Source organism: Elaeis guineensis, chromosome 16, assembly GCF_000442705.2.
Source record: "Elaeis guineensis isolate ETL-2024a chromosome 16, EG11, whole genome shotgun sequence".
NCBI classification, from domain to species: domain Eukaryota; kingdom Viridiplantae; phylum Streptophyta; class Magnoliopsida; order Arecales; family Arecaceae; genus Elaeis; species Elaeis guineensis.
This window is the reverse complement of record NC_026008.2, coordinates 45248562-45272995: the sequence shown is the minus strand read 5'-3', so window position 1 is coordinate 45272995 and position 24434 is coordinate 45248562. Positions and strand designations below refer to the sequence as shown.

The 24434-nt window shown below is 38.0% G+C and overlaps 1 protein-coding gene and 1 long non-coding RNA gene across 5 annotated transcripts; one reads left to right on the top strand and one right to left on the bottom strand.

Annotated features, from left to right (window-relative positions):
- Positions 1-1142: 1142 nt before the first annotated feature.
- Positions 1143-9631, top strand: LOC105059157 (uncharacterized). 2 transcript variants are annotated; one of them, XR_012137574.1, is made up of 7 exons: positions 1143-1470; positions 1573-1597; positions 2087-2215; positions 6244-6400; positions 8238-8498; positions 8592-9285; positions 9384-9631. It is a non-coding gene; the product is annotated as an uncharacterized lncRNA (long non-coding RNA). The 2 variants fall into 2 exon arrangements; XR_012137573.1 differs by having other exon boundaries at positions 1144-1470; positions 8167-8498.
- On the bottom strand, positions 8481-23103 carry LOC105059156 (monothiol glutaredoxin-S10). 3 transcript variants are annotated; one of them, XR_834238.4, is made up of 6 exons: positions 22778-23103; positions 22614-22687; positions 19046-19120; positions 17051-17077; positions 16371-16515; positions 8481-8703 (listed from the first exon to the last, which is right to left on the bottom strand). XR_834238.4 is itself a non-coding variant. In XM_010942378.4 (6 exons), exons 1-5 carry the CDS (start codon positions 23056-23058, stop codon positions 16430-16432), a joined length of 543 nt encoding a protein of 180 aa, XP_010940680.1. In that variant the 5' UTR covers positions 23059-23098; the 3' UTR covers positions 8481-8703; positions 16381-16429. The 3 variants fall into 3 exon arrangements, 1 of the variants encoding a protein (XP_010940680.1); XR_834239.4 differs by having other exon boundaries at positions 8481-8708; positions 22778-23098; XM_010942378.4 differs by having other exon boundaries at positions 16381-16515; positions 22778-23098.
- Positions 23104-24434: the final 1331 nt, after the last annotated feature.

The window sequence follows — 24434 nt, the reverse complement described above, 5'->3', positions numbered from 1 at the left end:
TGGAGTTCAACTAATTTCCCACGGTTGTGGCACTAACGTTTCAGCTTGCTGCACCATCCTCAAGCATATCGGATGCCTCCAGGCTCAACTGAGTTCCACTAGGGGACCTAGAGTAGCGAATAGTCTGCAAGCTCCTGCGGCCATAACCTTTGCTCCCGTTTCAGGATTTTTGAAGCCAGATTCAAACTGGATCAATCCTTGTCGAACAGCCCACATCTCCCAGTTTATCTCCGGCTGTTCGGGGTAGTTATTGGAAGGAGATTTGGATGGGATCTTTTCACATTATTAGCTATATAGCATCAATCAGTGTCCTTTCAGACATCATGCTTTTTATCGGCCATCAGTAGATACTTCAGCCCGCTTTATCCCTCCACTTATACTGTCAGACAGGGCAATCACACCTTCAAAACTGACCCACCATCTCCGGTGCAGCCGAATCAACGGTGCTTATAACTTGTTTCATATTTTGCATCACTCTATTGTATGGTCGTATGGTTGAAGCAGTGTTTGTCACCTGAGGTGCGGTTTCAGTCTCTCTTTATTTGGCAATAACTGTAATTTACAAGTGCAGCTCCACGTCAAATTCCCATAATGTCATGCTACGTGGCCAAAGCGGACTTACCAGTTACCACTTCCAAGTTCCGACGTGTAATAGTAAAAATATTTCTATTTTTGACTTCGTTCCCCACTTATTTTTCTACCAAAGATTGCAACCTTGCTTCTAAAATTTATGTGTCAACGTGATCGATTTGCTTCGACTGCAAAACATCAACAGTAATTTATACCTCGTCTCTGCATCTCCTTATCGTGCGTGCACGAATTATGCAATGCATGAACGTTATCTTGTTTATATTTATAAATAACTATGATTGATGGAATCACAAAAGGTATCATCAAACGTGCCTTCCTCTCGCAGCAGCAAACCATCGTACATCACGGGCAGTCCGTATGGCTAATCTGCGCCTCTCTCTAGCTTTAAAAACAAAACCGCGGCCGCCGGCAACAGGAACGTTAGCATGTTTCCCAATGGTCAGGTGTTCCGCCGGAGCAACGAAACACGCTAACCCCACTACGTCACCACCGTTACAACGGACCATCCATGTAAGTGGCTCATCATTATTACTGGTGATCCCCCTGATCTCATCCGTTCCAAGAACCCAAGACCCCAGACACCACAAGGCGCTTCTAGAGTTTTCTGGGAATGTCTCCCCTTCCCGCCCAGCTCTTCCTCTTTTATTTGCGTGCCCAGCTCTCTCCTCCCTTATTTTTCCGTCTTCTGTATGACGAAACCCGAGCAACATCCAGAAACCCCACTCTGTCCTTCGTTCCCATCTGAAGCCCTAGTTCGTAGCATTCGACCATGTACAGAGCGGCGGCCAGTCTCGCCTCCAAAGCCCGATGAAATGGGCGGTAGAATTGGCGCGAGAACAAGAAATGCGGATCGTTCTTAGGTTTTCTTTGAGGTTCCGGGTTTGTAGCTTCAGCACTGGTTTGCTTGCATTCTGGTCTTTGTCTATTCTTCTGCTGCTGATCGCTGATGATCCCTCCGTTCTTTTGGGTTATCTTTTGTAGGATTGCTGGCAAAATTGGCGAACAGGTGAGGATTTGAAATCGTTTCTTCTGATGGATTTTATTCGGTTCATCGCATTATATTCTTGTTCTCTGATGAGACTGGTTGGGTTTTCTCAAGATTCTTGGAAATGACTTCTTGATTTTTGCTATCAGATCCACTGTCGGATCAAAAACGGCTGAAATTGTGTTCAATCGGGCAACCTCTTTGTTTTTATACTTTATGATTTATGGAAGCAGATTCTTGATTTTTTTGATAATGTAATCTTCTTTCTTGGAAACATTAGCGTCCAAACATAGTAACAGAGAGCAAAAATTGGTGGCGATTCTTGATTTTTCATCATGTAATTTTCTTTCTTTCTTCAACACGTTAGCGTCCAGATATAGTAACAGAGAGGAATAATCGGTGTTCGATTCTATGACCCATTTTGGAGGCCATTCTTGATGGGTGATTATGTTGATTTTCGTTTAAATAATAGTTGAGGTGTTATAAATGCTTATAGAGCTGCATCTATAGATTGGCAGCAGGCTGGCTGGAGCAGAAACTATGCGGCGAAGGACATGAAATTTGGAGTTAGGCTCGCGCTTTGATGCTCAAGGGTGTCAAGAAGTTGCAGATGCGGTCAAGGTGTCGATGGCGCCTAAGGTATTAGCTTCCTCTCTGCCATGTGTCAAAAGAATCATAAAAATGCTGTCATCTTTTAGTTAAGTGTCGATCGTAAATTTTGTAGAATGATATGTTCAGGCCCACAAAGACCATTTGTATTTAGTGTGACATTTTGCTGGGCTGATCTGCATAGGAGAAACTATATATTCCGCTGCTTGTTGTGTCCTCATTTTGTTTTCCCTTTTTCTTTATTTCATTTTAAATGAATGTATGAGAACAGCATATGTTATTGGACAGTGATATAACTTGGTGAGAATTCCAGCCATTATATCTAATAGCTAGTCGTCATATTGAGATAAAAATAGTTGACAGGCATACTCTGTTCAAACCATATTCTTTACTAAAATGAGAAGTTATTGTGTCAATAGCTTGCTATTAGCATGTACTGCAAATTTCCATGATGTATAGGACATGGCCTGATTTGCTTTTGACTGACTAATCAGTAATGTAGACCTCTGGGTTATTATTGATTCCAACCTTGATTTGTTTCTGATCAAAGGCCAATTCAGCTAAAATCTTAGTAAGGTGTAAATGATCCAATCATTCCTAACCGAAATTAGTTTAAATAGTCGGTAAAGCTTACAACCTTTAGGTTTAATTCACGACATTTTAGAACCCTCTAGGATGAATACTAATTTTATCCCTTACTAAGTATGCGGATATCCATATCACCATAAGCCTATGTGGCTGACTTATCTTTACTGACAATGGAGAAGATGAAAGAGAGGAAGAGAGGCAAAGTTGTGCTCAACTTTTGTTGCTTGAGGGAGAGTGAAGCTACAGGAGTGATATAAAAAGATTACAACATGATTCCTTCTTTAGTTTATTTAGTATCTTTCAGTACATCATTAATGGGTCAAGATATTATCAATGCATGTGCCCTTGTTGCATGTAGATATCAATTTGTTGGAACTAGAACAGATTTGAATATATGTGCAGAATATGCATAATTTCCAGAATTAGAATTGGGCATGTGGGACAGCGCAGGGTGATTTGATTTACATTCCTAACATGGATGTATAGGGTCACAAATGTGCTACCTCTTTTATTGAATATTATTTGTTGTGGCTTTCTTGCTATAAAATGTATTAATATATGTATGTATGTAAGTCTATATATGTAGGCATATATTTATGTATATATGTACATATGTGTGTGTGTGTTTATATATATGAAGGGAGAAGTAGATGATAATCCAGTCGATCGGCTTTCAAGCTGGTTCTAATCAAGTGAAATTTGAAGATGGGGATCTGACACTGATGATCCAAGTTGTGGAATGTGATATACTATCAAAATCATGTAATTTGAAGATCCCTAGTGTATGTATAAAGTGATCAAGAATGAGCATTGGATGTTGTTATTTTAAATTGTTTGTTTTGATCAGTTGATATGTATGTTAAGCATCTCCAAATGAGATGATTTTTTGACTTGCAAGTAGTTTAAAGGTAGTAGATCATATTTGGTAGCTCGATTCATCAATGTTGGACCTCCATCTTTCGATTTTATCTGAACTGATAGTCAACCAATTATGTGTGTATGTGTGTGTGTGTGTATGTATATGTGTTTGCATGTTGAGAGAGAGACTTGGCTACACTCAAGTGGATCTCCATTCAAATCTGATCAAATCTAGATTGGATGATGGGAGCCTCACATTGATGATTTGAGCAACTGGATGTGATTTACTATTTCTAAGCTGCTTAGACACCAAAAATCGTGAGCAACTGGATTTAAAGACTCCTAGCATATATATTGAATGTCAAAAAATTGGACTATTTGAACCAAGATTCACCATCTCGATATCAGATCTTGTATTGGTGCCATCCTTTTATAATATTGATATGCGGTATGGATCGATACGATAGTGTCGGTACAGTATGCTCCATACCAGATAGTACGAGATGGTATAGCAAACATTGGTTTGAACAATATGAAATAATACATGTGTTTTTGACCATTTGATGCCTAAGCTAGGGCCTCCAAATTCACATGATTTTTTGGTGTACGTAATTTAAAGATAGCAAATCACATTCAGTGGCTTGAATCATCGATGTGAAACCTTGATCGTTTAATCAAGACCTGATTGGATCTCAGTGGAGATCTACTTGAATGTAGCCAAGTTTAGCTTATGTACTTACATCCATATGTATGTGTATGTACATTAACTCAATAAAAATGAGTTGGTGATTTGAAATAGATGCTAGACTATCCAATTTCAAGATAAAACTATTGAATGCTATCTACACTTAAAAAATAATTAAAAAAAAAAATAGAAACCACAGTTCATATTTTTTTAGTGGTCTCTAACTATCAATAGATATCAAAATGGACCATTTTAATAGCAGGATATTGTAACTTACTATGATCTAATCATCAAAACTTAGTGAATTTAAATCTATGCATGTTTTAAGTGTGTAAAAAAGGAGTTAACATGTCAAACTAGATCTAGTCATCAAAACTTATGTATGTATGTACACTATAATCTATGATGATAGATTATCCAGTTTCAAGGTACAAACTATTGAATGTTATCTACATTATTAAAAAAAAAAAACCAAAATTCATATGGTTTTGGTGGTCTCTAATTATCAATAGATGTCAAAATGGACATTTTAATAGTATGATATTATATTTGCTATGATCTAATCATCAAAATTTAGTGAATTTAAATCTATGCATCTTTTAGTGTGTAAAAAAGGACTTGATGATTCAAAATAGATCTAATCATCAAAATTTATGTATGATGTATGTATGCTATAATCTATGATGATCCACAAAATGAACTTCAATTTATGTGTGTTGTCGAATATTTTACTGTATTAGTGCAATTAATTTTGTTCTTTTTTTTTTATTGACTTGATGCATAGGTTAGGGATCACCAAAATATTAAATATATCAATTTGATTTGTAGGTACTTTGTAGAGTAGATCATATTCAACAGTTTGGATTTTTTATTTGGGTGGTTTTTCATTTATGTTAAAACTGTTAGCTCTTTTTACAAGGAGTTAATGTCAAGCGTGTAGTCCAACTCTATGGTTAGATGGATGCCGTTCGAAGAGATTGGAACAAATGTTGTATATTGATCACTACCTTGCAGCGAGGATGGTTAGATGGATTCCGGTGGTGGGATGCAATTCACAAAGTTCATGTTAAATAAAGCATTTATTTTGTAGTGCAAATTAGAAAACAAAAGAAGGGGGGAGTGGGGGGTGTTGATTTCGTAACCTTTGGCATCTTTTTTGCTAGCTGTCCCAGGACTCAAACTTACACCATTGCATATGTTTGCCCAACCTTTTACCATTGCACCAAACAATGACCCTTATATTGCAAATTAGGATTCGAAAATTGTTAGTAGATCTGAGTATTTCTTTAGTTAGCAGTATAACCAATTTGTATCCTTAAGAAAATAATAGAGGACCTGTTATACTTGGTTAACAAAGTCCAATCACCTTTTGTTAGATTTTAAATGTAAATTAATAGTTCAATAAACTGTGCTTGTTTGCTGAGTTTTGTTTTTTAAGATGTTCAAATATTAGTTATGATTTTTGGAAATTTGTGCTGCTTGGATTTGGTGTTAAAATGGATCAAGGATTTTTGATGAGCCAGTATTTCTTTTCTCGGAGCTTATTATATTTCGTCTGGCTGGTGCATCCAAATCTTGTTGGTAAAATAGTTTGGGATAGTTCATTTTCAGTAGTTGATTCTTATGAATGCTTATTGAAGCCAATTTCTTTCTCTAGGAGTTTAATGGTAGCTGCAACGTTCTTCTATTTGGTTTAAACATAAATTTGCCAACCGTCTTTTTGGTAATAGGGCATTTCCCAGCGTCACCTTCCAAATCTATCAATCAGAAAGATGGTGTGCTTACCATATCTGTTGGCCTGTTCTTACTATATATGTTGGTCTTTTTGTTGATATGACCAAGTTTTCTTCTGACCCTTTTGTGATGCCAGTTGTGTAGAACAGTTAGAAAACTAAATTAGTGATGGCTACTTTCTTTTGGTTTGAAGCGACGTAATGTTGTTTTGGAGCAAAGCTTTGGTGCACCAAAAGTTACAAAAGATGGTGCGAGTGTCACAAAGAGCGATGAGTTCAAGGACAGAGTAGAACATGGGAGCCAGCCTTGTCGGTAGGTTGCTAATGCAGCTAGTGATGTTGCTGGTGATGGTAAGATTTTGATCTTTGCAAGGATATTTTGCATTCTGGGTGCATTTGGAATTTTGAATGCATTTTAAAATTATGATTTTGTATCTTAGAATTATAATTTATTATTCTTTTTTTTTTTTGGTGGGGGGCAGGGGAAAAGAAAAGATTAGGCCTATAATTCATTATTCTAGAGATCCAAGTTTGGCTGTGTCAAACAGATTGAGACAATAAATCATGAAAACGTAATTTTTAATCTTGACTTGAATTTTTCTGTAATTATTCTTTTTCCGGTCATGATATAATTTTATAATTTTCCATTTAAATCTTTTTTCTTGAAGCAACCAATCATTCCCCTGGGAAAAAAATATCTCAATTTTTAATATCTGAAAGTTTGAATAAAAAAATTTGAAACCATAATTTAAAATTTTAAATTTTGAAACATAGCATTTGATTCATTCTTTCTCTTTTTCCTCTGAACTTCTAATGTTATGTTCTATATCTAACACCAGTTTCTAAGTTGAGTCCACGTATTTGGTGACTATGCATGGGGTATGTAAAAAGATTTAGGGTGCGCTTGGTTAGCTATTAACAAATTTTTTTTTTTGATTTTTAAAAATAAAAATCAAAAAAATAATATTTGGTAACATCATGAAAAATAAAAAATTAAAATTAAAAAAATTAAAATAATTACTTTATATGCAAAATAAAAATTTTTTGTTTTTCAAAATTTATTTTTTTATTTTTTTGCTTCTGTACATCTAAAACGCTAAATCAAAAAAATAAAGAGCTCGAATCTTTATTCCTTGTTGAGCTCTTCATTTTTCCACCCTCTTCTCTCTCTATTTAAATATTTTTTTTCTTGTCGCACTCTTTATCTGTCATTCCTAAATGTTACTTTTTACTTTATAGCAACGTAATTATTAAACATATTTTTTATTTTTTTATTTTTATTTAATAATAAAAAAAATATTTTTAAAAAAAATCAAAAATCAAAAAGTGTAGCCAAATGCATCCTTAATAAATCAATTTACAAATACGGTTGTTGGTCATATGAACTTTCACTGTATGGCTTGTGATATGCATTAACTGTGTGTTGTATACCTTCCCGCACATAAAAATCTCCACATATTACTGCTTAATGAAATTAAACTTTTTTTTCTTGATCTGTTTCATGCATTGTATGATCTAGGTTTAGTTGTCAATAACTACTAAGAATTGCGGTAGTTTCTATTGATTTGGTTTAATGCAATTAATGTAGCTGGGTCAATAAAAACTTAACTTGTTTTAAGTGTAATTACTGTGTTTATTTTAGGAAAAAGTACTTGTATTTTCTTTTTTTTCTTATAATTCAAGTTGAAACTAAAATGCACCATGCAGATCCACTTCTGCTGTCTACTTTTGACGTTCCAAGATAAGCGTGATTGTGCTAATTTTGACAAGCAAGCTTGCCTAACGTTTTAAAAGTGCTCCAATGGTTTTCTGAATTAGATACGTTAAGTTCCAGTTCTGCTTATAATCAACTTATTGATGAACTGGTAATAGCTGTGATGGCTGGCATATGCCCCTTTTTCATTCCGCATCTAAAGTTGCCATTGTCAACTTGCAAGTAGTGGCAAAGCTTTTTGGTGTGGTTGCTGGCTAAAGGTAACTTGCACCATCTCTGATGCGCCATGTCGTGATATAGCCTGATCATCATATATGCACTTGATTATGTGGGTGCCTGTTTTTTTTTATTATTTATTTTAATAGCAAATAAGAGTCAAGCCATAAACCATGTCTGGATGCAGCAATCTTTATTTTCTCAAATGGCGGGAATTGTGCGGCTCTACAGCGTCTCTTTAAAAATGTGTCGTGGCAGTAAATTTTGCAGAAGAGGCAGTGAAGTGGATGTCGGCGGGAAAAGGGTGGGGTACCCGATGCGCCGTTGAAGAGGGAATTGTACCAGGTACCTTTGGATCCGTTTGGCGTCGTTGCTGGTTTTATTGTTTTTTTCCCCACTACAAGTTGGTGAAAAATCACATGGCAATCGATTTGGCCGAAACTTTAACCATACCTGGCTTTTATTTTTTCTTTTTCTCTTCGGAGGATCGGGGCTCAAATAAGTCAGAATACCTTGAAGGTTCGTTCTATCGTGATTTTTGTTTATTTGAATATCAATAAGCTCGTTTTTCCTCTTTTTGTAACCCACGGCTATACATACCTCAAACTGCAGATGCAGAACATACAATAGCTTCCAGTGCTTGGAATAGAGGGGGTTGTAGATGTTGGCAAGCTTTTGGAGCAGGACCATCCGGATCTTCGCTATGGTGCAGCCAAAGGTATACCTGCTCTTCCATTTACAAAATTTGAAAGTTAATTTTCTAATTTTCTTACAACAACAGCATAATATGCTTAATGTACAGGCTAGTATGTATGTATAAGGTATCATTGCCCGTTGAAACTAATAAAAACTGTACTGACTGATGCTTAGCAACTAGATGTACGTCTAAACTTTAATTCTTGTCTGGTTGCACATCATGCCAGTAACAAAATTTTGTATCAGCAAAGAAGCAAGTGCAATGCACGATCAAAACATAGCAGTCTCTCGAACGTTAATGCTGTTTTGGCCGTTCTGCTTTTCTATCTGGTTTCCGTTTCTTTAATAATTTTTTTTTCTTCCAGCATTAAGTCAAATTGAATGGTTAACCGCATTGTGAGATATGTTGCAGTCGGAATTGAGTAGTTGAATAGCTACCGTCGTAGCTGTAGCCTCTATGCACGGTGGTTATTATGGTTGTGGTCAGCACTGCATGATCATGCTGCTGATAGATTTGATTGGGCGACAGGTTTCCGTAAGGCTATTGTTTCTTCTGAAGTCGGAGTTGGTAGGTGGTATTCCCGCATCTGGTTATAGTATCTGTTTTACGGTAAATCTGCTTTTTCAGTTGTGCAAATGCGTTGTGTACAGTATGCTATAACATCTCTGTGTTAACTGTAACGTGTCTGCTTGTTATTGGTGCTGCAGTGTTTCCCCGTTAATGACAACAAACGAGGCTGCCAACGTCTTCGCGAGGATGACATCTAATAAGTTTAATAGAGTTACCTATCCGACTTGGGGAGCGCATATGTGCTCTGTGATCTGTAGTTTACCAGATTTATTTGGTTCTCTTATTTGATGCAAGCTTCTTTTAGCATTTAACACTGATACATAGTTTACCAGGAAAATTACCCCTTAATACATGAAAGGGTAACTAAAGTTTTGATTGACATAAAGTACAGGTTTATAAATAATAAAATAAATTTTTCAAAAATGTGCTCACAGATTATCATAGCTAAAATCAAAATCATAGAAATGTTGATGTTTTCAAATGTTCATAAAAAGAATATGTCAATTAAGCTATCTAAGAGAGTGGGCATATAAAAAGCAAGCCAGTGTTACCACACCCAAAAGAAAATTCTTCTAAATATCATTGTTAGCATATTACTAAGAAGTAACGGTCCGTATGATTTTGATTGATAAAGATATATAATAAAGGGTTATTTGGAGTTTTATTTATTGTTTACTCATTGGGTTGCAATTTAAGATTATCTTGTGATTGGTCTGACTTGAGGTCAAAATGATAGCTAAATGAGTTATGACCACATGAGTTTGTATGTTAACTTTAAGATTAAAAAAAAAAAAAAATCACTTTTCCACCTCAATCAAAAACCTCAATATGCTACCACTTGTTATCACCTCTCTCATCTGTGATTCCCCATTCCAAACTTGGGTCTCTTTGAATATGCCCGACCCGACCTCTCTCCAACCTCCCTTCCTCCCCTTCTCTTCTCTCATGCCTCATTTTCAAATCCCTTCAGGCTAATGTTATTGCCCCTGCCATCTCTAGAGAGTCTACAACAGCCTCATATATCTTGGCCTTCATTGTAATAGTTTTCTTGTTGCTCATCTTTTCCACCACCTCACCGGCCATGACATCCCCATCTATCTCTACTTGTTCTTCATCTTCACCAAGGCCCCCACCCCCTCATACCAAATCCATCCTCACACCCTCCACATTAGCGGTGTTGTTCTTTGCTTCGTCTCCTAGATCGCTACCACCCACCCCTCCACCTTGAAGTTGCCATGTCTTAACTATTTTTCATTTTCTCCACCCTTCTCGAGGCTTATATGGCTGCTCGCTCTTCCCCTCATGGGCGCTTCAATCCATGTTTAGGCCCTCTTATCATCAGCAGCTTTGATACCAACCTCATTTAAAATACTTTCATCTTCATGTTCATCAAGTGCTCCACCAATCTCAGTGCCATTGCCTCTGCCATCTTTAAGGATCCTATAACAGTCTCGTATATCTCGACTTTCATTGTAATAGCTTCCTTGTTGCTTGTCTCCTCCACCGCCTCACCGACCATGGCATCCCCACCCACATCTACTTGCTCTTCATCTTCACTCAAGCCCCCACCCCCTCACACCAAACCCATCCTCACACCACCCTCGATTGTTGTATTGTCCTTTGCTCCATCTCCTAGGCCGCCACCACCCACCCCTCCACCTCGAAGCCACCATGCCTTGACCATTCTTCACTTTCTCCACCCTTCTCGAGGCTTACATGGCTCCCCACTCCTCCCCTCATGGGTGCTTCGATCCATACCTAGGCCTCCTTGCCATCCATGCTTTGATACCAATCTCATTTAAAATACTTTTATTTTCATGATCATCAAGTGCTCTGATGCTCGAACTTGGCATCCACACGTGAGGTGTTCAATGGAATATTTGTCGAATGCACTGCTATGGCCACGGATACAACCACACTCCATTTTTCTCATTTCATCTCTTTTTCTCCAAACTCCAAATACAAGAAGTGAGCTTTCTTGCGAGTCATTCATTACTAATCAAGTTGCAATATGATTTAAGTTATAATGCAACTTTAATTATAGGACTCTAAACAATTTTAATACCAAAAGTAATAATATAGAAAGTTACCCACAAAGTTGAATTTTTAAGTAGTAAAACTTCTAATCTCTTATTTGACATTTATTTCTTCAAAATTAAGAATGGATTTATTTAGAATTTGAATAAACTAGGACTTAATTAAGATGTGTAGATTAATTGAGACAACTCTTTCTCAAAAATGGACCTTTATATTGGGTAGCAAGGACTAAAAAAGGGTTGTTGGAAGATCTATTTGAATATTTAATTATTTAAAAATAAAAATATAATAAATTTTTTATATATAAAACATCAAAACTTTTAAATTACATGGATTTATACCCATGTTATTCTTTAATTACAGCATAACTAGAAAATAATTATGAACCATCTAATTTTTAAAATAAAAATATATATAATGTAATAATTTATTTGATATTTTCTTATTCCTTTTTAGATAGAAAAATTTTGAAAATATCGTAAAGAATAATATAAAGAATATCATAAAGAATAAAATAAAATATGTTGACATTTCATTTTCTATCAAAGAGAAAAAAGAATTTTAGTAAAAATGATAACTTATTGAAATATCAGAATTTTTTATAAAAAGAAATAATTATTGAAATATCAGAGCATACTTCAAATTACTCTATTTAATAATATTTATAAATTTCAAATAAGTAAATAAATCATCACTACAAAACAATAGTGAATGTTATTTTAGCTGTTGAAGAACTGTTAGCCAAACAAAAAGATTCACTTCCAACTACAATGATATTTTGAAGCTCCAGTGCTATCTTGATTTTTTTTTTGTGCTGTGCAAGATTCGATACCATGCGTTACAGTAAAAAAAATAATAATAAAATAGAATACATAATCAAGTACGTGAAACAGCCCAAATACTATTTTTACGGGGCATACAAGCTTCACTATAAAAGAAAAAATAATATAAGAAAAAATATCCACTTTCAACTCTCATCTACACACCTCTCTCAACTAGAAGCTATTCTCACAAAAGCCCTTTCAAAATCTCCTAAAAAGATCCTCTCACACACCTACCAATATCAGGATCCTCGACGTCCCTGGATGCTTCTTATAAAGCGAACAGCTACATCATGCCTCTCCACAGCTACTCTACTTGATGCTTTGTCGGACTGCGCTTGCGTCTGCTCTGCCTGCTGCTCACGCTCGGTGCTCTGTCGGACTCTCCCGATGGTTGCTTGAGCTCCCTTAGCTTCTCTGCTACTGCACGCCCCTTTGAGCTGCGCTCTTTATCGACTGCCTCAGCCCTCATCCCCTCTCGGTGTCCCATGTCTTTGTTCGCCCATAAGGCTATTTAAAATCCCAAAACCACAGTCAAATCAGAATCAGAGTCTTGATCAAAGTCCACAATTCATCCTGACTGTTCGATCTTCATCGCGACTCACTCTGGCCGCTCGATCGCGCCTTTGTTGCACCTGCTCAAGCTTGATCAAGTCCTCCCAAGTGTCCGATCGAGATCGCACACTATGTCGACCGTTCGATCGCACATCAGACCTCAAGAAATGCAGAAAAATCACCTTCGATCCATGGTGGACCGTGAGAGCTGGGAAATGCTCTCGCGGCCCATGGCTCCAGCCATGGACCACCGATCCACAATGGATAGGGGCACCCAACGCCCGCTCGCTGGCTGGGCTGGCTCGCGCACGTCCGCGACCGGCCCACGCTTGCTCCGTCGTCGGGCCTAGCCCGCTCCACTGCAGCCTCCGCCGGCCCATGGGCCCCTCCGACGATCTGTGGGCCATATCAGCCTCCGTGCTGGCTTCTCTCGCACACATCTTCGCCATCTGGAACCCATTTGGACTGTTCTTGGACTCGTTGGACTTCATTCATCATCACGAACTTTGTTATGGCTCCTTATGGACCGAATCTCAAAATATTTTTTCTAACAATCTCCACCTCGACTCGATATTCGACCTCCATTTGACTTCGAGAGCTTTTGGATCTTCTCGCCCCCATCCCCTGGGATAATCGCCTACTATTCATGGATGGACAAACATAAAAGTCGAGCCAGATTGCTCAATCCCATCTCCATCATATCTTTTGATTTGAGCTTGCTCGGGGTAGCCTCCTGACGACGTCGCTCATCATCCTTTCGAGTCTCCCATTTCATGCCCGATCCATCTTCACCTGGAGCTCCACCTCGCATTGGGCTCCTACTGGCATCCTCCATATAGATGGCTCCTCCTGAGAGCATCGATCAATCCTTCGCAGTAAATCTCCATTTTGATTGCATCCGTCTTCTCCATCTTCGATCTTGACCACCACTGCCGCAACCTGCGCTGGTATCAATCCGGCTCTGATACCAAGTGTTGTGATATCACTTGCTCTGATACCATTTGTTTTGCAGGATTCGATACCATGCATTGCAGCAGAAAGAAAGAAGAAATAAAACAGAACACAATCAAGTACGTGGAACAGCCCAAGTGCTACTTCCAGCATATGCAAACTTCAATATGAAAGAGAAAACAATACAAGAGGATAACACACACACTCTCATATATACACCTCTCTCAACTAGAAGCTATCTTTACAAAAGCTCTGTCAAAATCCTCTAAGGAGACCCTCTCACAGGTCTGCCACTACCAGAATCTTTGACGCCCCTAGATGCTTTTTGTGAAACGAACCGCTACATCATACCTCTCTCCAGCTATTCAACCTAATGCTCTGCTGGGCTCTGTCTGCTCTACCTACTGCTCACGCTCAACGCTCTGTCAGACTCTCTCCCGACGGCTGCCTGAGCTCCCTCGGCTTCTCTGCTGCTGCACACCCCTCTGGGCTACGCTCTTTGTTGATTGTCTCAGCCCTCAATAGGGGTGGTTAACGAACGAGCCGACTCGAGCTCAGCTCGTTAAAAGCTCGGCTCGAACTCGATTAAATCGAACCCAAACTAGAGCCCGAGCCAAAATATAGGCTCGTTTGGGTTTAAGAACCGAAGCCAAAACCATAAGATTGAGGCTCGAATCAGCTTGGCTCGGCTCGATTGCAATCCTAAAATCTTCAGTATCCTTATCCCTTTTCTCATTTCAATCTGCAGCAGCAACCTCCCTCTTCTCTTCCCCCTGCCTCCCTCACCCTCAAGATGACAGGACCTCAGCCTGCAGCTCATCAACCCACCCTCCATTGTGCCGTCCCCGTCCCAGCCGTGTCGTCGCTCGTCCCAGCTGCACCCTGCCATCCCACTCCTTATTGTCGTTAATCTTTCATGAAGACTGCATCCTTATGATGCATTATTATTAGTATATGTGATTTTTTATTTTGATATTAAATTCTAATTAGAGTTATAGTAGTATATTGTTGAACTGAATAGATTTTTTTTTTATTTTATAGATTTTGATAAAAAACCTGAAGGAGTTAATCTTTCATTGAGGCTGATGAAAAGATGTGCACCTGACTTTTTTTTTGTTTTCTATCAAGCCGATGAAATGATGTGTATCTTGCTCTTTTTTTTTATTTTCTATCAAACATTGATGTGCAACAAGTATTTTCTGTCAAATGTTGATGTATTCGGGATTTGAGATACTTTTCAATGTAATTTGTTTAGAATTTTTGATTTTTGATTATAATTTGCAATGTTATTGTTCTTTCATATATATATATATATATATATATATATATATATATATATATATATATATATATATATATATATATATATATATATATTTTAAATATTAATTATTCTGAATAGGCTTGACTCGGCTCAATTTTTTGAACCGAACCAAGCCCAAGCCGAACTGGAGCCACCCTATTACACTCTTGAGCCGGATTCTTATAGGCTCGTCGAGCCCGAGCCAAGCTTTGAGCCGGCTCAAAAGAGAATCGAGCCAAGCTTTGACCGACTCGAGCTCAACTCAGCTCAATAACACCCCTCGCCCTCAGCCCCTCTCGACTGTCCCATGTCTCTATTCGCCCACGTGGCTATTTAAAGCCCCAAAATCGTGTTCAGATCGAAATCAGAGTTTTGATCGAAGTCCACAATTCATCCTAACCGTTCGATCTTCATCGCGACTTACTCTGGCCGCTCGAGCGTGCCTCTGTTGTACCCGCTCATGCCTAATCAAGTCCTCCCAGGCGTCCGATCAAGACCGCGCACGATGACGGCCGTTCGATCGTGCACCAGACCTCAAGACATGCAAGAAAACCACCTTCAATCCACGGTGGACCGCAAGAAGCGCCTAGGAAACACTCTTGCCACGATCCATAGCTCCAGCCATGGACCGTCGATCCACGATGGACCTAGGTACCCAACGCCCGCTCACTGGCTGGGTCGGCCCGCACACACTTGCTCCACCATTGGGCCTGACCTGCTCCGCCGCAGCCTCCGCCATCCCATGGACCTCTCCGACAGCCCATGGACCGTACCAGCCTTCGTGCTGACTTTTTTTGTGCGTATTTTCACCGTCTGGACTCCGTTTGTACTGTTCTTGAACTCATTAGACTCTGTTCGTCGTCGCGGACTTTGTTATAAACTCCTTGTGGACCGAATCTCGAGGCATTTTTTCTAACACTTTATTCCTAAGATCTGGGTACTATATGGATATCCAGGTCAAATCTTTATTTAAAGGGGAAAAAAAACCAACCTTAAGATCCAGAATGGGATCCAAACAAATCCTCAAGATCTGGATCCAAACCCACCAAAACTTGCAGTTATGCATCCTATATCCAGATTTGATCAGATACAAATTATGAATCCAGTCAGAATCGGATACAAAAGAGGATAAGTTTATGTGGAGCATCTAACACATAGAAGCAAGATTTATAATTTGAAAAAAAAAAAAAAAAATCTGTCCCCTGGAAAGCATTACACGTACAGGGTTCCTTATTAGTAGCACATTTATGGGATTAGTGAGAAGTCTTCACTTGTTGAAGCATTAGGAAGTGAGATTAAAATGGATTCACTATACTAAAGTATTTGTTCAAGTATACAAACAATATCACCAAGAAAACATCAATTTTCAAGCAAACAAAGTTCTGACTCTAAAATAACTTCGCACTATAGAGCAAGAAAAGCAGGTTATGCATGGAGGGGAAAGGATAAAAAGGTACCACGTCTAACCATCAAGTTGAAGATGTCCTTGGAGAATAACATTCGTTGGGGAACAATATCAAGGCTGCTGCAAGCTCTTGGTGCCAATATTCAGGTCTGATAGTAAAGTAGTCAGCTCTCCTTTGTGGTGAAGTTTTACAGTATCTGCATCAAATAAGGGTGTGCATTAAAACCAGAAACAACAATGCAATCTTTTGTACATAGAATTTCCACGGTATCTGCATTGTATAAGAATGATGACTGGACATATAAAAATGACCTTTCCAGGATACCGTTACACATTAATATAGATAGCAGTTGAACAACATGAACTTTGCACTCTGGATTACTCAACTTGCAAATCTTTTAAATCATGTTAACAGTGAGTTACAAGTGTTCCAAGTATTGCTAAAAGTTTCTCCAGACCATTAAGGCAAAAATGACTACCGGTGACCTTCTTTCGATGCTTAATAGCAGGTGGTAGCAGGGATCAAATTTATGATTCATCAAGGTCTGAGAATTTGTTATAAGTGTAGCTCTTGAATAGAGGTCTCAACCCTCTCCAGAATATGTGCCAACTTTCAGGCCAAGTTAACTTCCTACATGAGAGGGACCAGCCGCAATTTTGGGAAGACCAGATGGCAGGCAGAGAGAACATGTATGATATATATGAACAGCAATATAGAGAAAAGTTGGGTACCTGTGCAGCCACCGATATGCTTGCCCCCTGCATAAAAAGAGAGGACGATTACTAAAATGCAAAAACTGCACCAATGTAATTTAAACGACCAATAGAAGTTTGAAGTTTCTTTGCAGTAGAATAAGGATGGATATGCAAAAGGCCTCAATTAATAGCAACACAAATGACAGCTTAAATTAAGCAGAATGGCAAAATCTAGTAATATAGAAGAATCATGGGAAAAATATGTTCACCTGTCAAGTGGTAAGCAAACGAGGCATACACATGGCCTATTTACATTAATGGATGCCAGCATTGATGGTTTTAACAAGAAGAGAACGAGGATAGGATAAGTCAAAAGTATTGGAGAGGCCAGAAAATATACGATCACAAAAATTTGACAAGGTGAGTTACATTTTAAACCGACTGTGGTATCTCATATATAGGTGAGATTTGACTTTCCTTCAACAAAATTACCCAAATGCTCCAATGCCACGTACACACCCCTGCCTGTGCCAGCAATTTTTTTGTTTTCTACTGTAAAATCAGATACACAAGAAATGCTATCGTAGTGCAGCATGCTGGGACCTACAAACACCATGAAGCTTTACACTTGAACCACATTTGGAAGGATAGAAGCATCTGATGATTTAAGAAGTAAAAGAAAAAAATCTAATATTGGATAGGATGGAGCAGTTCATCCTATCAAGTAAAATTTAAATTAAATTCTATATTAGGCACCCTAAAGGCTTAAATAGAAACAACTTGACTATTCTAACATGGCATTTTTACAGACTTCCAGTGTGTCTTCATAAATCAACAATACATTTTTTTCTTGATATCCAAGGGCTCTCATCACAAACATTAGATTAAAATCAGATGCAGCAGCAATGCTATCACTGTGGAGCATGGTGGGGTCTAGAATACTCTCAAGATGTACTCCTAAACCATGTTTGGAAGGTAGAAGTAACTATCTGTTGATTTAATAAGTAAAAGAATAATCCAGTATTGGATAGAATGAAGCAGTTCATCCCATCGAGAAATTACAACAAATTCCATATTACGGCCTTAAAGAAAATAACTGAACTATTTCTAACATAGTATTTTTACAGACTTCCAGTTAATCCTCATAAATCAACAGTACATTTCTCTAGAAATGCAACAAATTTCATCACAAAAAAATAGCTGTAGAACTCGTTGAAGGAAGGCAACTTCTTCAAGAACAGGACATGATAACCGAACAAGTATCAGAATGCTTAGTCCTGTTGAACAGCCAGCTGGCGAGGTTAAAGTTGAGGTCATAAGCAGGTTCCTAAAACAGAAAGCTGTTTATTCACCAACCATTCAGTAATTTCACAAGGACTGTTCTCCCAGCAAAACACAACACACCTTGGTCTATCACATCCTAGTCATATGACGCAAGCAAATTGTTGACCATCTGTTAGAACCCATTAGAATAGAAATCCCATTGATCCTAGAAGAAAGCATGCTTTGACTAATTAAAGAGACTAATAAACAACTTAAAACTACACTGCACTAGAAATTAAAGAATCCCTGCAGATACATAATAGACTTCAAATCTGGACCATCAGCAACCTATTTTAACACTTCCAGACTTCCAATATTTTATCTATAAATTTACAAATAGACAAATATTTTTTTTTGAAATATGCCATCAAATAAGTTGTTGGTTACGGTTATAATTATGTTTCATAAAACAAAAAAAAAAATTGTAATTATGTTTCATAAAACAATAGAATTTCCCCCAAAACACAAGTACTTCAATGTCCATAGGGTTATTGTACCAGATGTTTGTTCACCATAAGCATATCTTCTTTCATTCATACACAATTTCTGTTGAGAACTAGTTGCCGTATAACATTCTCAAATTGAAAAATGACCTTGACTTAAAAAATGTGATGCACAAAACTGAATCTAATACAGATATTTCAATGCAGAATGTAACATAATTTTCCATATCCCGTGAATTGGAAAAACTCAACCTTTGTTGCTTACCAATAAAAACATTTGGAACTGTGTATTGTCCTGTCAGTCTTTCCAACACCTTTTGCAGTTGCGGCCCATGGGGACCTGAAATGAAATGCCAATAATTGATTAGATGATTTGATAAATTTTTAGCAGTCCGTGGTTTCAAGGAATGCCAGTCTTTAGTGACATATACATCACAATTCATAATAGCTCAGTTCAACTATATGTAGAAAGGAAAAAAAAAGGAGAGAAAATAGGGGGTGGGGTGGTGGGGGGGTTGTGCCTGGGTGGATACATTTCCAATTAAGCCATTCACTTCACACAACAGAGTTTATCACTTTATATAACAAAACAAATAAACCTCAAATACACAAGGTACAAATAAAACAAAAAAAGAAACAAAGCAACTTAGCAATTAACAACGACAGCCTACTGAGACAGCCATTGTGGCTTTATATAGAGTTGATTGCATGGGGCTTTTAATGCGATAACTTTATTCTTCAACAGGTTCAAGTGAACAAGACTATTATGCAATTACAGATACAGATTTTTATGTAGTAAAATGGACTCTAGAAGGTATCCTTTCCTGCTTTCTGAGCCCAAAAAATAAAAAATAAAAAATAAAAAAAAATTAAAGAGTTGAATTTTGTAATCTATTAGCTCCTTCATACTGGAATTCAAGCCTCTTCATGTCATCTTACTCCTTTGGTTGTTATGCACAAAATACATGGTCATACATATATCATGACATGTTTGTGCCTTGACATAATGTTAAGTGGGAATATTAGAAGTAATCCAATTACTTATATATGTAGTTTTAAATGATTATGATAATTAGCATATAGAATGCCAAAGGGGTTGTACCATTGTAGATGTAACTTGCAAAATTTCTCCCAATTCAAGGTTAGATTATTCAGTAAGTAAAATAAACAGGCTTCAAACTACCTGACTTGACTGCTTTCCACTTCTTAAGTAGGAAAAATTTTTCCTGGGCCAGAGTCCAAGGCATTGCCTAGTTCAGCTTTTGAATAATGTTCTAAAGTTTTGATTATGGGAGATGAAAATCAGAACCCGGAGACTAAGGAAGCTAAGAGGGGATTTAGATGAATGTAACTGAAAGTTTTAGGTGATACGATGAACCAAAAGGACTTCTTTCTTACAGAGTGCAAAGTGGTATTTAGTGCAAAAACCTAGAGTAAGTTCATTTCCTTCACAATAGTTCTTACCTTTTGTATATCGCAGGGAAAGGAACAGTCAAATTATAAAATGTTCTTTTCTTGGGTAAGAAAAAATGTTCTTTCAAATCTTTATTATGCGAGCATGATTGACAGGTTTGATGATAACCTTATATAATGATAACAGGGTGAAGTGATGAGACTACTATATAAGTTGAGGATACTCCAAAGACCACAGTATGTTTCCACATCCACAGACACACAGTCTGAAAGCAGCTGCCAGCACATATGGAAATGTATGAGGTGCTGGAGTTAGAGTGGCTTGTTCATGTGGTAATATTGGGGCCATATTGCAAAATGCAAGACAATATGCAGTCATATATTGCTTAAATACAATTCCAATCTCTAAAATTATTAAAATTTATTAAAAGACAATCTAAAAATCAGGGAAATTGTGTTAGTAAAATACTGATTAAAGATTGATGATAAATTTAATAACTATTTGATCATTAATTACTATAACAATACTTATTACTACATTAGATTATTTCATTGCAAACACCATTTAACTCAAGGATCCAATTCATGTGAGCAGAATCACACCCAACAACCCAAACTGCAACATCATAAAATTTTAAAACCAACACTTTATGTTGGTACCACTAGCTTCGATTTATCTGGGTAGCTTAAGGGAGACTAGCACATCTCAACAAGCATCTGACCAACCACTTTAATCACTTGAATTTTCTAGGTTGACTCCTTTGTTGATGAGGAGACACCATAAAGGTGATATAAGATGATAGCAAGACAGTGAAGGGCTTGGCATAGGCTTTGCATGTTGATGCAGCTTTTGCACATTGACTACCAGTTGATGTGACAAATGTCAAGCATCATGCAATTCCCCAAAACTAGCATGCTGCCTTTTGAGTCCATATTCCTCTAAAGTTTCTAGTTAATGCCATGTACTACTATGGCCCACCAAGCTCATGGCCTGTTATAACTAAAGAATTTATGAGATTGAGAACCAAATAAATCCAAATGACTCAGTTTTATTTTGGGGTAAAAACAAATGCTTGGGATTTATCATCTGATTATATGTTTATTTTTTTTCACATGCTTGTATATCGGCTAAGCTAATACAACATTTTTTTGTTAATTAGGTATCGCTCATGAAAAACAACATGCACTTTAGCTTTACCTTCAGTAAAGAGAATATTTTTTGATATGAGTTATTCTCTAGATGTTCAGAACATGTTTATTTGCTGTTATAAAGTAATGGGAAGATTTAAGTATAATGAAAAATCCTTTTCTACAATAACTTTCCCTATATTTTACATCTATGAAAAATGTTTATGTTTAAGCAATGCATGCTAAGAGACATTGTTGCACACATGATACATCATAAACACACATGGCACAAAATGAGAATGATACGCAATTCAAATCTCTTCTGTGTGGAGCATGACCATCTTTTCACAGTAAGACGTACTTGATCTGTTCTAGTTTGCTTTCATAAACACACAAAGCCCCTTCCTTAAGAGATTGTGTACACTCTATTGGCACAGTTCCCGCATCTAGGCAGAAGATTTATCAAATTTGATGGTTATAAATCCCTTCTATTGATGAGTTCATAACTCAATGCATGTCACCTTCTCTCATACAATCATGTCCTCATCTGAGATCACTCTTCTAAAGACTTTCCAAGCCCTGATCCCTAACTTGTCTCCCAACTGGGCCTCCTTGGTCTGTTAAATAACCCTCCACATTTTTCTCTTTAAGTGAGAGAATGTGTACATACTCCCTCTTTAAATCACTTAATAGTATTAATCAACAAAATTTCAAGCATAAACCACTTTGTCTAGTTTGTACAGTTAAGCTTGGTTTTATGAAAATATATTTGCCACCTGTCCAATGAAGAGCTGCCTCAGGTGTTATGACAACATTCTTCAAATCTTCTTCAAGAAATATTATGACTTCAAGAATGAGCTCCAAGTTCGAGAAGAAGAAGAAGAAGAAGAGGGGGGGAAATGATGAAACCCGTTCTGGTAAGTCATGTGTACCTCAAGTTCAACTCAAACCTACACCTATCGCTCCTGCACTGCTCGTAATACTCATCTACATCATGTACAATGTTTGAAGACAACACCTGAATTCCACTATCAACACCACAAATCTATAGCGATGTCAGACTCAAAACATCAGCAGCCAAGATCCCAATTTCTCGGTCTTAGAAAGCAAATCGCCTCACATATTCCTTCTCCGCCAAGAAATATAACAACAGACAATACCGATCAGGAAAATTCCAACCACCATTGCGATTCAAATTAACCCGAAATCAATAAGAAAAGTACCAAGAAACCACCATCACAATTCGAATTAAACCCAAAGTTGACAAGAAAAGAATCAAGAACAAGACTTACCGAGCTGATCCAGCTCTATGACGAGAGGCTCCACTCCGATCCTCTTGAACAACGACTTCACCTCCATCGAATACCTCCATTCCCCATCAACAAAAACGTAAGCAAATCAATAGATCAGTCGAAGGCATCAAAGAAACCAAAGGGAGAGAGAACTCAAAACTCACGAGCACCAGGTCTTGGAGTAGATAACGACGGGGTTCTCCGAGATCGTCTTCTTGACGGACTCCTCCAGCCTCGAACCAAAAGAAGCGGAGGTCATGGATCGGACGGCGAGGGCTCCGCCTCTTCCTCCGCCGGCGCGGCGGCGGAAGACGGCGGAGCGCAGGGAGGGGCAGAGGGGAGGAGAGGAGAGAGAGGCGAGCGGCGGGAGGTGATGGCACCATACGTTCTTAAGGGCCGGGGAGAAAGCCGCGTTCGCTTGCATCAGATAACATCTCTCCGCCATGGATCCTCTCCGGGCTAAAGCCTTCCCCGCTTCTCGATCTTTCGTCCCGGCTTTTAAAGTGGGTTCGGGTCTGGTGGTCCGGCGGAGCGCGTTTAACGCGCTGCCTTGTCGAGAAGGTATTGTCCATGGAATCATTGTATTTCAATATGACTGATGGATCCGGTGAATGCAGTCGGAATCATTGTTGATGGGCGGTGGTGATTTAGTCCATGGAATAGCTAGTACGGGCCTGAGGGACATATCTAGACGATGGTATGATGTAACGTGGATTAAAGCAAGTTTGTGGATCTAGACGGGAAACGAAGGCAGGTGCACATCGCTCTTATTTGGTGACTCACTCTGGGTTGTTCGTCAAATTCTGTCAGGTATTGATGGATCCTGATACACTTCAAGCGTACAACAGTTGGTGTCATCCTAATATTTTTTTTAAAAAAATTATTAAAATATTATAATTTTAATTTAATTTTATTTATATATTTTATATTTTAAAAAATATCAAACTGACAATTCTAATTATCGATATATTTTTAATATGATCCAACCATCTATCTCTATTAATAAAATAATATCATATATAACCATCATATAATATAATTATTTTATAAAATGATGAAAAAATTCTTATCTTCACCTCCTCTCTCATCTCTTTGATCTCCTCCTCCTCCATCGCCAGCATCTTTTTTTTCTCCCTTTTCATTACTCCTCATCCCCTTCCTCATTCATTTCTCCTCCTCTATGGCAACTCCCTCCACCTCCATCTATTCTTCTATCTTCTCTTCTTCCTCCTCATACTCTTTCAAGTCGTCAATAAATCATTCCCCTCCATGGTAGCCCCTTTTACCTCCATCTTTGCTCACCAACAACTCATCCTCTCTCCCCTTCCTTCCCATCCTTATCTCTTTCTTGTCCTCCTCCTCTCCTCTCTCCTTCTCATCGACATTCCCTCTCTCCTTCTCATCCACATTTCCTCTTCATTTTCTTCCTTATTTAAGCCCACTTATGAGCCCTACCTCTCTACGATGATCTCCTTTATATCTATCTCTTCTTACTGGCAACCTATCATTTCTTCTCTCTTTTCTCCTCATTCATTTTTTCTCCTCCATGACGGCTCTCTCAACCTCCATCCATTCCTCCATCTCCTCCCCTTCTTCCTCATTCTCCTTCTTCAAGCTGCCCATAACTCATCTCCCTCCATGGTGATCCTTTCCACCTCCATCTATTTTTATCGGCAATCCATCCTTTCCTCTGCCATTCTTCCTAATTCTCTAGTTCTCTTTATCCTTCTTTTTTTGCTCTAATATATTTATTCACTCCTCCCTTTTCTCTTTATCTACTTCTCTTTCTTATCCTTTTCTCTCCTTTAAGTCTATCTATAA